Genomic DNA, 14,848 nt, shown 5'->3' with positions numbered 1-14,848 from the left:
CGCATCGGGCTCCGCAGTTTCGCGAGTTTTCGATGGCGTTTTCAACAGAAAATGCCTCGAAACGCTTTCACCAACTTTCAAACGTTCTACGAGCCGTATCGACACTACCCACGTGGAAATCCGACACCGAGAACCCGAGGAGGATTCTTGAAAGTTTCGTCACCACGGGTGAGCCGCCAACGCTAACCGGTAGCGGCAGCCGCTCGCCTTGCCGACGGGAATTCCCGCGACGGCACTTGGCCTAACCGTGGTGAACGAAGCGACTACGATCGTCGAACTCCTGCATACAGCTTGGGAGGACCCGAAGAAGAACGCATGGACCAGACTACCAAGCCAGTGGGCCAAGAAGCTATGTACCATAACACCGTGAGAGAAGATGTTTCCTGCCAATGAGTCCGAACACAAAAGCAACGCAAGCGAGAAGTCTTGTAGAGGCGACGCGGTAGTGGCCCCGCAACCACTACAATGACATCAGCAACAACGCGGAGAGCCGCTGGACCTCCACTGCTTCCTAAATGACGCGCGCAAGAACGAGTTCACGGATGACAAATTTATTCTGAGAACCAACCCTGGATCCAACACAGCCATCCTATCGACCCAGTACGAAGAGGTCGCCGGTAAAGCACGACACATCCATACCTAAACACAGCAGATGTCACTCAGTGCGCGCATACACCGCCCAAGGACAAGCCACCCTTAGAGGAGTGGTACATGGAATATCGTTGCACGCAACCACGAAAACCCTCATGGCCCATCTCATAGTGAGAACACAAGGCGTGGAAATCCTTACAGCCAGGACGATCGGTGCCACTCAAAGTGCAGCGCTGACCTTTATTGGGCCCCATCTTCTACGATTTGTGCGCTGGAGGTGAACTCCGCTGCTACCCATTTAGACCGACGCTCCAAGTCTGCAAGATCTGCATCGAAAAGGGCCACTGACGTGTGCCCAAACCCGGACAGACCAATCTGCAGACGGTGCGGACTGCTTAATCCAACCGACGGACACAAAGGCGAGCTAAAATATATATGATCTACTGCAGAAGGGTATTCCGCTAGGATCAATAATTTCTCCTTTCCTCTTCAACATCGGACTTGGAAAAAATGCATGACAACTGGAAAACATCCCAAAACTCGAATGTGCCTTCTATGCCGACGATATCACCCTATGGGCAACGAAGGGTTCATACAGCGACAGAGAAAACACATTACTGATAGCTATCGAACACATCCGAGTCATACCTAACCGCATCAGGAATGAGGTGTGCCCCACACAAGTGGGAGTACCTTCAACCCCGGCCCAAGCAAGCTAAGAAACATCGAGCCCTGCCAATACATCTCGAGATTGCCGGGCAACCTATAAAGCACGTCCCGACAACACGCTTACTAGGCATATACGTCCAGGAGAACAACGGTATAAAGGCAGCCTCAGAGAAATTAAATCACGTTATAAGGAGCATCGTATCACTCATCGCTGGAGTAGTGCGCAGCAACGATGGTTTCACGAAGGACGTAGCCTAAGACTGGTACAAGCCCCCGTCATCAGCCGTATCACGCACGCACTCCCGTGTCAAGTAAAGCGCAAAAGCGAGACCGAGCGCATGGACACTCTTATAAGAACGGCGTACAAAATGGCCTTACAGCTACCGTCAAGCACAAGCACAAATAAATTTCTAGCGCTAGGAGTATACAACACCTTTGAGTAGCTAGCAAGTGCCACGGTCATAGTGCAGAGGGAGTGCCTCAACAAGACACAACAGAGAAGCCACCTTCTTCAACGGCTAGGGTACACGCTGACACCCCTGTACTGCGAAGAAGAAACACAACTCCTGCCTAACTAAAATAAAGAGAACATCGTAGTAGACCCTGTCCCCAAGAACATGCCCCCCACCCACAATCAAGAGAGGAGAGGAGCATGTGTCCGCATGTTGCACAAACGCTGTTTCAGAGACCCAAGTACATACTGCACGGACGCTAGCCCGTATCCCTCGTCGCCCCGTCGCGAGAGGAAATACACAATCGCCGTCGTCAATCAGGGGAACTTGGTAGCCTCTGCCTCTATCCATGCCACATGCAGCGCAGCACCAGAAACAGCAGCGATCGCTCTTGCACTTTGCGACGCCGAAAGCAAGCGATCTGCCCGCGTCCTTACGGACTCACAAGCGGCGTGTCGTTTATATATGAATGGAACACTCCCTATACAAGCCATTCGAATCCTGGGCCGCTCACTAGAATGGATCCACGGTATCGTCTGGTGCCCCGGGCACGAAGGCCTGCGGGGCAACGAAGAGGCGGACTGAGCAGCTCGAGGTCTCACTAGCCGAGCGGCTGACCACATCGTTCTTCAGCCCCCGACAGACCGACGAGCGACCCACGAGTTGTTAACCACAAGTCAACAAATACTGCAGGACCAACGTCTCGAAAGAACACAATCTGTTCCCCCACACAAAGCTCTCAATAAATTTCAGACTAGGGACTGGAGCCGCCTGCGAACAAACACATACCCATACTTGTCTCGTCTACAAGCCATCTCCCCAGACAGATATACATCCCGGACATGCCCCTGGTGTACCAACCACACAGCGACACTCGCGCACATAACACACGAATGCACCGACCGTCCGGTCGACGCATTTCGCCACGAGTCCCAGCACACACACTCACTACGTGGTCTTGGGAGGCGAGACTCTCCGAACTGGACCTGGGAAGCCAACTGGCGATCCTCGACCAGGCCCGGCGAGCCGCGATCACCAGTGGAGCCCTATCAAAGGGAACCACTCAGGAATAAACCGCGCAACGATTTCTGTAATAGTAAAGTTTCACCACCACCTACGGTTACATACGCTGCAGTTTCCGGGAAGCGTGAGAAGCAGTCAGGAATCTTTTAATGCTATCGCGTGCCACTTTCAAAGGCGAAGCTTAAGCCTCCTCCAAATTTTTTTACCCGCCGTCGCATAGGCGAGCTCGAGATTGCGGGTTCGATTCTGGCCGCGGAGGCAGAGTTTCGGCGAAGAACTACAGAGGCGCTCGTGCACCTAGATTTAGGTGCACGTTAGAGCACTCGGGGTGTTCATATTTATTTACAAGTCCCCCATTACAGCGGGCCTCATCATTGTGCCACAGTTTTGGCGCGTAACGCCACAGCATTTCATTAAATTTTCTGCGAAGGCAGGGCAAGCACTCCCACAGGTTTCATCGCAGGTGAAAGCACTCCTCCTGAACATAGTCCCGACCTTGCTTCATTATAGAAAATTTAGCCTTAGTTCCACAAAACAAGAATAGCTTGCGTCAGTGAAAAGTCCCGACTTCCGCTCCCCCCCCCCCCCCCCGACTCCCCACCGGCTTAAGTTACACTTCCGCTCGGAGTCACTGCTCAGTGCAACGGCTTGTAGGTTGAGGCAACTTACGCTGTCTGTGTAGAGGAAGTAGAGCAGTTCCTCGAACACGACTGCCGACACACCGTCGAGCGTCACGTCCCTGGAGGCACCGATGCCTTCGCTGAACGCGGCCTGGAAGTAACCGCTGGTCGCTGCGAGCAGCGCACGGTGCGCTGGGAACTCGCCCCCGTCCGCCGTTCGGACCACGCAGTCGGTCGTGGCCATGAATTCTTTCGCAATCAAGTTGCGGCAGGGACGAGACATCGTCGTCGCAAAATGAACGCTTTTTCTTCGCTTTCGTCGTCTTTTGCATGATAGCACGCCCTCTCCTTGAATATGTAGGATGATGCTACATTATGTTTTCATTGTGGCGTATGATGTTTTCTTCTTTAATAAGGGGACAACGGCAGCTAGTAAAATCGCTCAGTAAACTGACTGCACTACCTCATGAGTCCTGATGAAACAAACCCTGGCGAAAAGCAATGCATAATAAGCCTTCATCATCATCATCATCATTAGACGTGGCGCCGCCATGTGGAGTCATCCGGGTGACGTGAAAAACTATTGCTCCGCCAGCACTGTCCTGCTCAACCCGCAGCCGCTTTCGCGTCGTCTGTTCTTTATTAGTATTGTGTTTCACTTCGATGAAATCAGTAGAATACTTCTCAGGCTTACTAACTAAGTGTACTATACCTTATATAGCTGTTCTGGAAAAGTAGACTTCTCTATGCAGCCTTAGACGCCGCCCCGATGGTCGGCGTCGTCTGCTATGGCCACCGACATGGAAACCACGGAGACTGATATCGCTGCTTTGTAAAAGGTAAAAAAAAAACATTGCTTCGAATTCAAACTAAGCATATAATGTGCTTTAGCGTGTGCCTGCGGTATACGCCATGCGCAAAACGCCGACAACGCCACCTGTCGCCAAGGCTGCGAAGCGTAGGCGGGTTCGGGCGAGCACTGTTCCCGTCAGCGCCTATGCGCGTGCTGTCGTGTTTGCGTTCTTGATCGTGATTTAACGCTTCTGTCAGCCTTCAGCCATGTCTTAAAACAACTATTGCGCAGTTGGGTGCTCTAAAACGTACAAAAACTCGCCAGCCACACACCTACTTTCCGGTTCTGCTTCACTAGCAAGAGCGACGGAGGTGGTGGATTGCGGCTGTTCGACGGAGAAGATAAGCAAGCGCGCTTTGTTTACTGCAGTTTTAGAGCAATTACTCTGTTTTGTTTTTTTTGCTTAATGTCACTGCGCCTTTAGTAAGCGCTTCCACGTTTAAACTTAGACTAGATTATCAGATGATGGTGTTTCACGTGCCAAAACCACGATCTCATTATGAGGCACGCCTTAGTGGGGGACTCCGGAAATCTTGACCACCTGCGGTTCTTTAACGTGCTCCTAAATCTAAGTACACAAGCGTTTTCGCGTTTCGCCCCCGTCGAAATGCAGCCGCCGTGGCCTGGATTCGATCTCGAGAACTAGTGCTTAGCAGCCCAACACCATATTAGCGGCGAGGAGTTACGGAGTCGCCATCTGTCGGAAGCGCCTCCCTTTGCGTAGCGCCTCCTTTGCTTACAGCGCTCAATAAAAACACCACGCGGCAGCGCTCCTGGACGCGTTTTTAGAATGGCTTCCTAGAAAACTCTATGCTCGAGGCATCCTATCCTGAGTTCGCTCGCAGCGCCCTCAGCCTACTGCACAATACGGGGTGCAGAGCGCCGTGCGATCTACTAAGACCTGTAGAACACCTTCCGGCGGAAGCCTTGAGTGGAATTTTCAGAATTTGAAGCCCTTGAGCGGCAGCACGCCGTGCGTTGCTCTTTGCTTTGTGCGTAGCCGGTGTTCTTTATTCTATGGTGTTGCGTTTTACTCGTCGCGTAGTGCATGCCGTGGACTTGCGGGGACAGCAAACGTTCGTGCTCTCTGCTTTACTCGTGTATAGTGGTATGAGTGCTGCGTTGTTTACTTTCCGTGTTTTTTGACATACGTGCGGACACGAAAGGGTTTCATGTTTACGGCCCAGTCATCGGGGCATGATTTGCTGCGAAGTTGGTGTGTTCGGCTGCAGGACACGACGTTTTTAAAGAAGTGAAATCTCGCAGGAGGACAGTGTCAGAAGTCGATGATACAGCTGTTGCCTTCGTCCTCGTGTGCACGGTATGGTGATGGTGGGCAGTAAGTACGAGCTCCACGAGCTTTAAACTTTCTTAATCTTTGCTCGCTTGACAGCTCCGTGCGAACACATTTGCTGAACATGGTCGCCGTGCGTGTTCATTTCACTTTTACGGAAATTTACGGAAACACCTTTTTTGCTAACAGTGACAGCTTTGTAAACGTTTGTCAGCGTTTGTGGCTTCGTTGCGGGTAATTGAACTGCGCTGCATGACAGAAAATACGCAAGAAAAAAAAAAGAACTCCATAATTTCGTAAGTGACGGAGACGATTTTCAACGTGTCATGTTCAAGTTTCTGCCTACATGTATTGGCGATAACTTGGAGGAGGTTACTTCTAGTCACTAGAATGAGGTCCAGTGAATAGCTTTGGGCTAGGAGGTGGATATACACACCTCAACTTTCTGTAGAATTGGTTAATGTGACTTAATGAGAAAAGTGTATCCCTATCCTTCCATTCCATTTCCTCCTCGGCCAGAGCCACCACCTAATCATGTACGGTTAATGAGTCAGAAGAACTTCAGTTTGGCCTAGTTGGTATTTACTGCAAATCATATTGACCGCAAAAAAGACGGGGACATAGGAAGAAAACACACAAACAGCACAGGCGGTAACTTTCAACTGATTTATTCATAGCAGCCAGTGGGCATATATAGGCAAAAGGAACGTGCGCAGATCGCGGCAAACAAGAATGCACATCAGCTTATCGTGGCAACCAAGCGGAAATAGATTTCTTTGATAATTGGTTGCCACGATAAGCTGATGTGCATTCTTGTTTGCCGCGATCTGCGCACGTTCCTTTTGCCTATATATGCCCACTGGCTGCTATGAATAAATCAGTTGAAAGTTACCGCCTGTGCTGTTTGTGTGTTTTCTTCCTATGTCCCCGTCTTTTTTGCGGTCAATATGATTTGCGGTTAATGAGTCCTCGCGCAACACAATGGGCAGACTCGTTAAGGTTGGGGTTGGCTGTGGGTTCACAGTCTGTATGGGCTGGGAACCAGATGATTTCCTTCTCATAAAATTCCTCAGATGCGAGTTTGGCTTTTCTATTTAGAATTCTTGTAGCTTCAACTGATATCCGTCCTCTGGCATAATTTCATATAGCGAATTGAGAGTTGCTAATAATGTATCTATATTTGGGAGAAGCGGTAGCCAGAGTAATAGCAACGTCCTCCGCAACCTCACAGACCCTGGTTTTATTGAGCATGTGTGTACGCTTTCTTGCTTTGTATTAATTGCTACTGCTGTAAATGCTTGGTGATTTTAATATTCCGCAGCGTCCACACATAGCACTTCCTTATCATTGCCATAGTGTTGGAGTAGAGCTTTAGCTCTGCTTGTCTCCTGCCGTGATTGAATTCGGGGTGCATATTTTTGGATAAATTTTGGATTTTAGTCTTGCTCCTGATCTCTCTGGCCAATGCAACCTTGGGTCCTTGCTGGTTGTGGTATCGTCCTTGGTAATGGTTTATTCGTAATTTATCGAGTATACTTCTGCCAGTCTGGGTGCTGGCTAGTCTTTCCAACTAAGCAATCTGCTGAGCTTCAGTCAATGCTTATGAGGTGTTATGCATGCCCAGCTGCATTAATCTCTTTGTATTGGTGCTTTTGGCAAGCCTGCTTAAAAGCTTTCCTTATGAGCCTATTGATTTTGTCCTTTTCTGCCTTTTACCAGTTAAGGTACGCATCTATGTAAATGACGTTGCTTATAGTAAAAGAGTGAATAAGCCTAACAATGCTCGCCTCCTTCATTCCCTGATACTTGTTCGTGATTCTCCTGATCAGCCTGATGGCATAAGTGACCTTGGTCATGAGCTTTCTAAGAGTTTTGCCATTAGTTCCCTTCAACTCAATGTTGAGTCACAAGACCCTAATTGATTTAACGATGGATATGGCGCCGCCATTCTTTGTACGATTGTGTATCTCCTCGTACTCCCGCTCCTTGATGCATCTCTTGGACCCTTGAGGGTGAGTCTGTTCTTGGTGGGTCTTCTTTGTTCCCTCTAAGATTTTATGCAACCAGAAGCCACAGCTTAACGTCTTAAAAAGGGTTCATTGCCAGTACTTCACGCACTATGCAAATGTCATCTTCTGCAGTGTAGTGCGAGTGTGCGCAAGAAGCTTTCGGAGCAGTCATGCTTATCACACCTGAGAGATAACGGCTTTGGGTGGCTGTGGCTCATGCTGCTCTCCTGGCTATCTTGTGATTTCTCGGCACTCGTGAGGATGACCCAAGTCCGCTTGGGGGTCCATGCTAGTTTTCTATTTTTGGGTCTTGGGTTAACGCGGAGACTGGCTTGGCTTCTGTGCATGTGCACTTACGGCCCACTATTTTCTTGGGTCCCCAATCCTAAAACTCTTTATTGATATCGCTGACAGCATCATACTCTGTCCCATCAGTGGAGCACTTAAAGCGTTTGATCGTTTCTTCTAGAATTGCCTTCCATGCCTCTATAATACACTGTCACACGGGTACTGCAACTAGTGGGCTGACATGGCTGACTTGTATTGTGGCCCATGGTATGCTAAAAGGTTCTTTTGTCACCTGAACACTTCAAAAAATTGCTTAGTTTCTGCTGGTCATTCTTTTGTGCCACACAATAGGAGGCTTCTTTTGAGCTCAGCAATGTCTAGAAGGAGGTTGGTTATGGTGTCGTGTACGTGCATGAAGCTCCAAATGTTGTCAATGTTTTGTAGCACATTCATGAGTGTAGAAACAGACATGGCAGCATCTGCGGTGTCATTGTCCGATGTGGCAATTGTGTTGCCATCTGACAATGCCTCCTCGACGGCATCATCCATTAACTCCTCGTTACATACAGCAACATTGTCACTGGAGTTAACATACTCCACAAATGCTGAGTGAAGATTTAAACCTGCAAAGCTTGCATTGTTGTTTGCCATGAAGATGCAGTGCATTCAGGTTGTGGCATGCATAAGCAGATGATGCACAGTCTTGCTTGGAGCCACAGTACTTGAACATTTCTGGATTGGGCTCTGGGATTGTGATGCAAGAACTGTCGATGTAGTGCACAGTAGGGAATGCTGAGGGGCCAATGTGGTGCGCGATCATAGATAAGCTTGAATGGCGACATCCCAGTAATGTTATGTGCCACATCGCAAAATGCCAACAACAAGCGAGGCACGTAGTTGACTCAGTTTCATCTGTGAACACCTATTACATGACACAGCACGCCCTTAAAGCCTTTGTTCCAGCATTCCTTGGTAATGTTACTTTTCAGCTGGTCAGGCATTGGGAACGTTGCCTTCACACCTTATCTATGTCCTTCATGGTTAATTTAGCAGGGAAATTGGTCCCTTAGCCATTACATATTGACTCATGGATTCCATATCGAGCAAGTAAGTCTACTAAAGCCTGACAAGTGGTCTTAACCCCATATTCAGAAATGCGCCTTAACTTAAAGGTGTGACTTGACTTGAACAAGTCCAGATAAACACTCCCGACTTGAGCACACTCAAGGCAGCCACCACATTCTATAAACTTTCCTGCTGCCATCATTCGTGAAGTCAAGGCCAAGCAATGACATGGTGTGTCTGGGAGTGAGGTTACTGAGTGAATGACAATAATATACAACAGCAGCACCAAAAATTTTTGAAAGGTTAAAAAATGTGCATGCTTACAGACAGCCATTGGCAGAAAAAATAAAATAAATAATTAACACCGCATGAAAATAGCCTCAACCATCCAGCCAGTCCACTGCTGATGAGCACTCATTTTTTTTTTTTTTCGCAAATGGAGACGGAGGGATTGACGGCAAGGTCGGGCTTGTGGAAGCCGGCATCGCAGTTGACACCTGATAGAAATGCGCTTTTTTGAGCTTAGTCAGCAACTATAACAAAGTTCTGTAATGTAAGACTGGCGTCACATTGCTGAGGCCAAAACTGAGGCATGAAACAAACTTGCTGTGGAATACAACGCAAAGCATGGTGTCAAGCCTCTGGACTCCAAACAACTGAAAAATTGTTGGAGAAACAAGAAGCAGAAATGGAAAGAGAAGAAATCCGAAAAGAAAAAAAAGTTTGTAAGGCGGATAAGCAATCTTCTATTCATGACGTACATGGAAAACCATGATCATTGTGTACGATTTTGAAATTGTGTTGTGAAGCTGTGTGTAGTGTCAACAGTATCTTAGCTTTGGCGATTTGCTGCTTGCTACGACTAGTGTTATTTACCACAAAAGCGACAAAATAGCAATATGCATATGGAACACTAGCGTTCATGTTACTTATGTCTCATGTGTTTTGATGTTGTCACCCTAAGTAACATTGACCTTTTGGCGTGTTTGTACTGCACTGTGCACACATGTGTGTTTTGTGTAGGGTTGAGATTTGCAGGTGGCTGAAGAGGTGCACAATACAAAGGCTTTTTGCTTAAAGTGATAGGCATGATGCGCGAGCACTTTCTCGCATGGTGCATATGCTGGAACACATGATTGGGTTCACGATGGGTGTAGGATAATGCACAAAAGTTGCAAACACAGCTTACGTTTGCTGAATGCTAAGCATTAGGCTTGAAGTATGTTATAAAACAGGTGAACTGCTCAAGCAACTTATTCTACTGTCCTTGAAAGTAATGTGTTCTGAAATAGCGCCCCAGCACACTTGTATGATGACAAAAACAGCTTGGTAGTAGTTTGAAATGTTCAGGGTACTTTATTTCAGTAGGGTCAGATGCAGATAGGCTCCAATTCACAAAACTTCGCACTGAATCACATTTCAGAAGCCCTGTAAAGCTCTATTATCATGACTGTTTTAGGCTTGTAGCGCAGCTCGGAAGAGCAAAAAAGGAATAAGGTAGGGGTAATCAAAGGGAACGGGAAACAGAGTGAGCGCTAACTTCCAACTGACAGTTTATTTCGTGACACGAGACTACTTATACACTCGGCAAACCATACGACATCAGGAGATAACAAAGACATGAAGCAACAAAACCGATAGTGACCAAGTGGTAACATTCAGACAGCCTGTGGCTGCAGTCGGAGATACGCCAATTCAGTGTTTGATAATGATAATGAAGGTGAGCTTAAACATGCATGGCCCAGACCAATGATAGCCTTTGCTTCGATGATTTCTCTTGTGAGCTGATTACGACTGCGACCAAGAATGACGCATTCCTCTAAGACAGGTTCGCAACCACACGTTTTGCAGTGCTGCGCCAGAAACCCCCCAGCTGTAATACAATTCTTGGCATTATAACGATGTTCGCGCAGCCTGTCATTCAGACATCGCCCAGTCTGTCCAACGTAACATTTTCCGCACTTGAGTGGAAAAGAATAAACGACACAATGTGTGCAATTAACAAACTTATTTTTGTGGTTCTTATCACAGGAAAGAGGAGCTACCTTATTGGGATTAGTGAGATTGCAAATCCTCATTAGCTTGTTAGGGGCAGAAAAAACTACACGAACATTCGCTCGCTGGGCGATTTTCTTAAGATTATGCGAGATGGTGTGAATATAAGGGATGACGCTAGTCCTACCCCTAGTAGTTACAGGATTATCTGCGTGCTCTTCTCCGTCGATGTGAAGGACCTCTACTATTCTATTCCTCACAATGACCTGCTGTCAGCTATATCGCAGACAATTGATGATTTTGGCGTCACCCGTTTTCAAAATAATGCTGGGATGTCTAGTGATCACTTTTTAGAACTTTTGAGCTTTTATTTGTCATCTACGTTCATTACATGGAATGACACCATCTATTTGCAAAAAAACGGAGTGTGCATTGGTTCGTGCATTGCCCCGCTCCTCAGTGATTTGTTTCTAGCTCGCCTAGACGTTGCCTTGTCAGTCAACCTTTGTCAGACTAACATTTTTAAAATATTCCGTTACGTGGACGATTTTTTGTTTTCTGTACAGTGTTCTGTGTCTGACCTTGAGACTGAGGTCGCCTTGGTTGTGCCAATAGTCCAAGAATGCCTAGCGCCCCTTGACGTTACCTACGAGCTCCCACAGGATCATGAGATCTGGTTTTTGGATTTGCGCTTAGTTTGTTCGGATATTCATACGTGTTGGTCCTATGAACCGCGTGCTAATAAACCACTTCTTCCGTTTCATTCGGCCCATTCCAAGTTGATCAAGAGAGGCATTGCTAACCTTTGCCTTAATAATGCTTTGAAAAAGTCGTGCCACCATACTGTTTCGTCTAGTTTTGCCTCTCAGTGCGATCGGCTTTCGCAGGCTGGTTATCCCGTGTCCCTACAAGTATCAATAGCAGAACGAATTCTAAGAGAGCGAAGAAAAGACAACCAGCACGCAGATAATCCTGTAACTACTAGGGGTAGGACTAGCGTCATCCCTTATATTCACACCATCTCGCATAATCTTAAGAAAATCGCCCAGCGAGCGAATGTTCGTGTAGTTTTTTCTGCCCCTAACAAGCTAATGAGGATTTGCAATCTCACTAATCCCAATAAGGTAGCTCCTCTTTCCTGTGATAAGAACCACAAAAATAAGTTTGTTAATTGCACACATTGTGTCGTTTATTCTTTTCCACTCAAGTGCGGAAAATGTTACGTTGGACAGACTGGGCGATGTCTGAATGACAGGCTGCGCGAACATCGTTATAATGCCAAGAATTGTATTACAGCTGGGGGGTTTCTGGCGCAGCACTGCAAAACGTGTGGTTGCGAACCTGTCTTAGAGGAATGCGTCATTCTTGGTCGCAGTCGTAATCAGCTCACAAGAGAAATCATCGAAGCAAAGGCTATCATTGGTCTGGGCCATGCATGTTTAAGCTCACCTTCATTATCATTATCAAACACTGAATTGGCGTATCTCCGACTGCAGCCACAGGCTGTCTGAATGTTACCACTTGGTCACTATCGGTTTTGTTGCTTCATGTCTTTGTTATCTCCTGATGTCGTATGGTTTGCCGAGTGTATAAGTAGTCTCGTGTCACGAAATAAACTGTCAGTTGGAAGTTAGCGCTCACTCTGTTTCCCGTTCCCTTTGATTACCCCTACCTTATTCCTTTTTTGCTCTTCCGAGCTGCGCTACAAGCCTAAAACAGTCATGACATACCAACTCGCCCAAACTGCTACGCTTTTGACCTCTATTATCATACTAGCCTGCCTAAGTGTTTGTAAACATTACATGACAGTTTGCTGCACATTTTATGGCAAGAGACTGAACAGCAACATCTGTGAACATCATGTGTTGCATACACATTACAGCAGTGACATCTAATGTAATACCACACAGCATTATAAATATACATTGAAAGACAATGCAGGTAGCAAAAGTGACCGGTTGACAGCTGTCAAGATCTTCTCTTTGTTTGTCAAGTAACTAGAGACAGTGTCTGCTTGGAGAAATTAAACTCCTTTGTGATGTCAACTTGGGTCTGTCCTTAGTCTATAAGCCTCATAATATAGCATTCCTCTCCACCATCACCGTCAAATATATTCCGCGCTTCTTCGACACATTTGGTGGGGGCAGATGAGGAGCTGGGATCATGATGTCGAAAACACGGCGTTTTGCTTACTCAGTTAGTTGAGAAGGCATAAATGAAGGGCAGCACCGCACTCAAATAGCGATGTTATGGTGTACGGCGGCTAGTGATCAAACTACAGTGTGCACTTGGCTGCCTGCCTCAGCATTGAGTTTTTCACACAAGTGGCCTTTTTACATTTCATCATGTGTATATTTGTAGTGCCATACAGATGCTGCACAACACATTGAAGAACACCAAACCCATTACAGTAGAACCTCGTTGCAACAAACTTCACGGGACCACTGAATTTAGTTATTTTGAAATGTGTATCATAGTAATGAAAAACTAATATTTTCATGTCAATTATGCAACACAATAATGAAAATTACATACCCTTGCAGCCGATGTATGTGTTGTACGTAAATTATAAATGAAAACGCTGGGCACAGTTTGACTACAGTTTATTGCTCGAAGAAGCCTGTTATCTTCTGGCGAGTGGACAACAAATTTATCATCATTATCCATCATCAGCCTGGTTACGCCCACTGCAGGGCAAAGGCCTCTCCCATACCTCTCCAACAACCCCGGTCATGTACTAATTGTGGCCATGCGGTCCCTGCAAACTTCTTAATCTCATCCGCCCACCTAACTTTCTGCCGCGCCCTGCTACGCTTCTCTTCCCTTGGGATCCAGTCCGTAACCCTTAATGACCATCGGTTATCTTTCCTCCCCATTACATGTCCTGCCCATGCCCATTTCTTTTTCTTGATTTCAACTAAGATGTCATTAACTCACGTTTGTTCCCTCACCCAATCTGCTCTTTTGTTATCCATTAACGTTACACCTATCATTCTTCTTTCCATAGCTCGTTGCGTCGTCCTCAATTTGAGTAGAACCTTTTTCGTAAGCCTCCAGGTTTCTGCCCCGTAGGTGAGTACTGGTAAGACGCAGCTATTATATACTTTTCTTTTGAGGGATAATGGCAACCTGCTGTTCATGATCTGAGAATGCCTGCCAAACACACCCCAGCCCATTCTTATTCTTCTGATTATTTCCGTCTCATGATCCGGATCCGCCGTCGCTACCTGCCCTAAGTAGATGTATTCCCTTACGACTTCCAGTGCCTCACTGCCTATTGTAAATTGCTGTTCTCTTCCGAGACTGTTAAACATTACTTTAGTTTTCTGCAGATGCGGCACAAACGCCTCCACATCTTCAACCTTCCCATGAACGTCATCAGGGATGTATTTGCAGCGCCTTAGGAATGATCAGGACTGGAGGTGGGTCTAGTCGAGGTTTTGGTAGTCACCAAGCTGCAGAGTTTTCTAGAGGGCGCAAGCTGTGACTATGGACATAATTTTACAATCTTGTCCCGATCCTTGAGTATTGTTGCCATTTTTGATGATCTGATATTGCTCTCCCTGCATAGGTCAACTTTGTTTTTTCTAGCATTCAGCTGCATCAGAATGCCCACTTTTCCTTTGAGCAAAAACTGGCATTGCTTCTGTTTAAAGCGGGGGCCAGGAGAATTCATGGCCAGCAAAGCAAACACAGAACAAATTCACCATGCCAATAAATGCTGTGTCGTAGGTAGGTAAGGCGGCCACACCCACCGAGTCACGCCTGGGAGGGAGGGGGGGTGAGGCCCTTCGTCCAAAAGAATGACGATCTGATTGTCTGCAATCGCATGCTGCTGATCCATGAGAGCACCAGCCTTTTTTATTCCTACTATGAAATCATGTATGACTTAAGACTGGCTAAAAAAAGGAACTGAAACCAGAAACCAAAACCAACTACACAACACAGCATACAGCTTTCCTTAAAAAGAAAGAGAAAAAAAAAACTTC

General features: G+C 46.8%; 1 protein-coding gene and 1 long non-coding RNA gene across 5 annotated transcripts in view; one reads left to right on the top strand and one right to left on the bottom strand.

The window, feature by feature from the left end:
• The window catches only part of LOC135905211 (kelch-like protein 10), a 54,755-nt gene extending 51,040 nt beyond the window's left edge, over window positions 1-3,715 (bottom strand). For all 3 annotated transcript variants that reach the window (XM_065436227.2, XM_065436228.2, XM_065436226.2), the window contains exon 1: window positions 3,405-3,715. In XM_065436227.2, coding sequence (XP_065292299.1) covers window positions 3,405-3,638 — 234 coding nt within the window. In that variant the 5' untranslated portion in view covers window positions 3,639-3,715. The remainder of the gene's footprint in view (window positions 1-3,404) is intronic.
• A 1,329-nt stretch (window positions 3,716-5,044) lies between these two features.
• The window catches only part of LOC139057645 (uncharacterized), a 144,351-nt gene continuing 134,547 nt past the window's right edge, over window positions 5,045-14,848 (top strand). For both annotated transcript variants that reach the window (XR_011512959.1, XR_011512960.1), the window contains exon 1: window positions 5,045-5,547. This is a non-coding gene — a long non-coding RNA (uncharacterized lncRNA). The remainder of the gene's footprint in view (window positions 5,548-14,848) is intronic.

Source organism: Dermacentor albipictus, chromosome 3, assembly GCF_038994185.2.
Source record: "Dermacentor albipictus isolate Rhodes 1998 colony chromosome 3, USDA_Dalb.pri_finalv2, whole genome shotgun sequence".
NCBI lineage: Eukaryota > Metazoa > Arthropoda > Arachnida > Ixodida > Ixodidae > Dermacentor > Dermacentor albipictus.
This window is presented reverse-complemented; position numbering and strand designations above follow the sequence as displayed.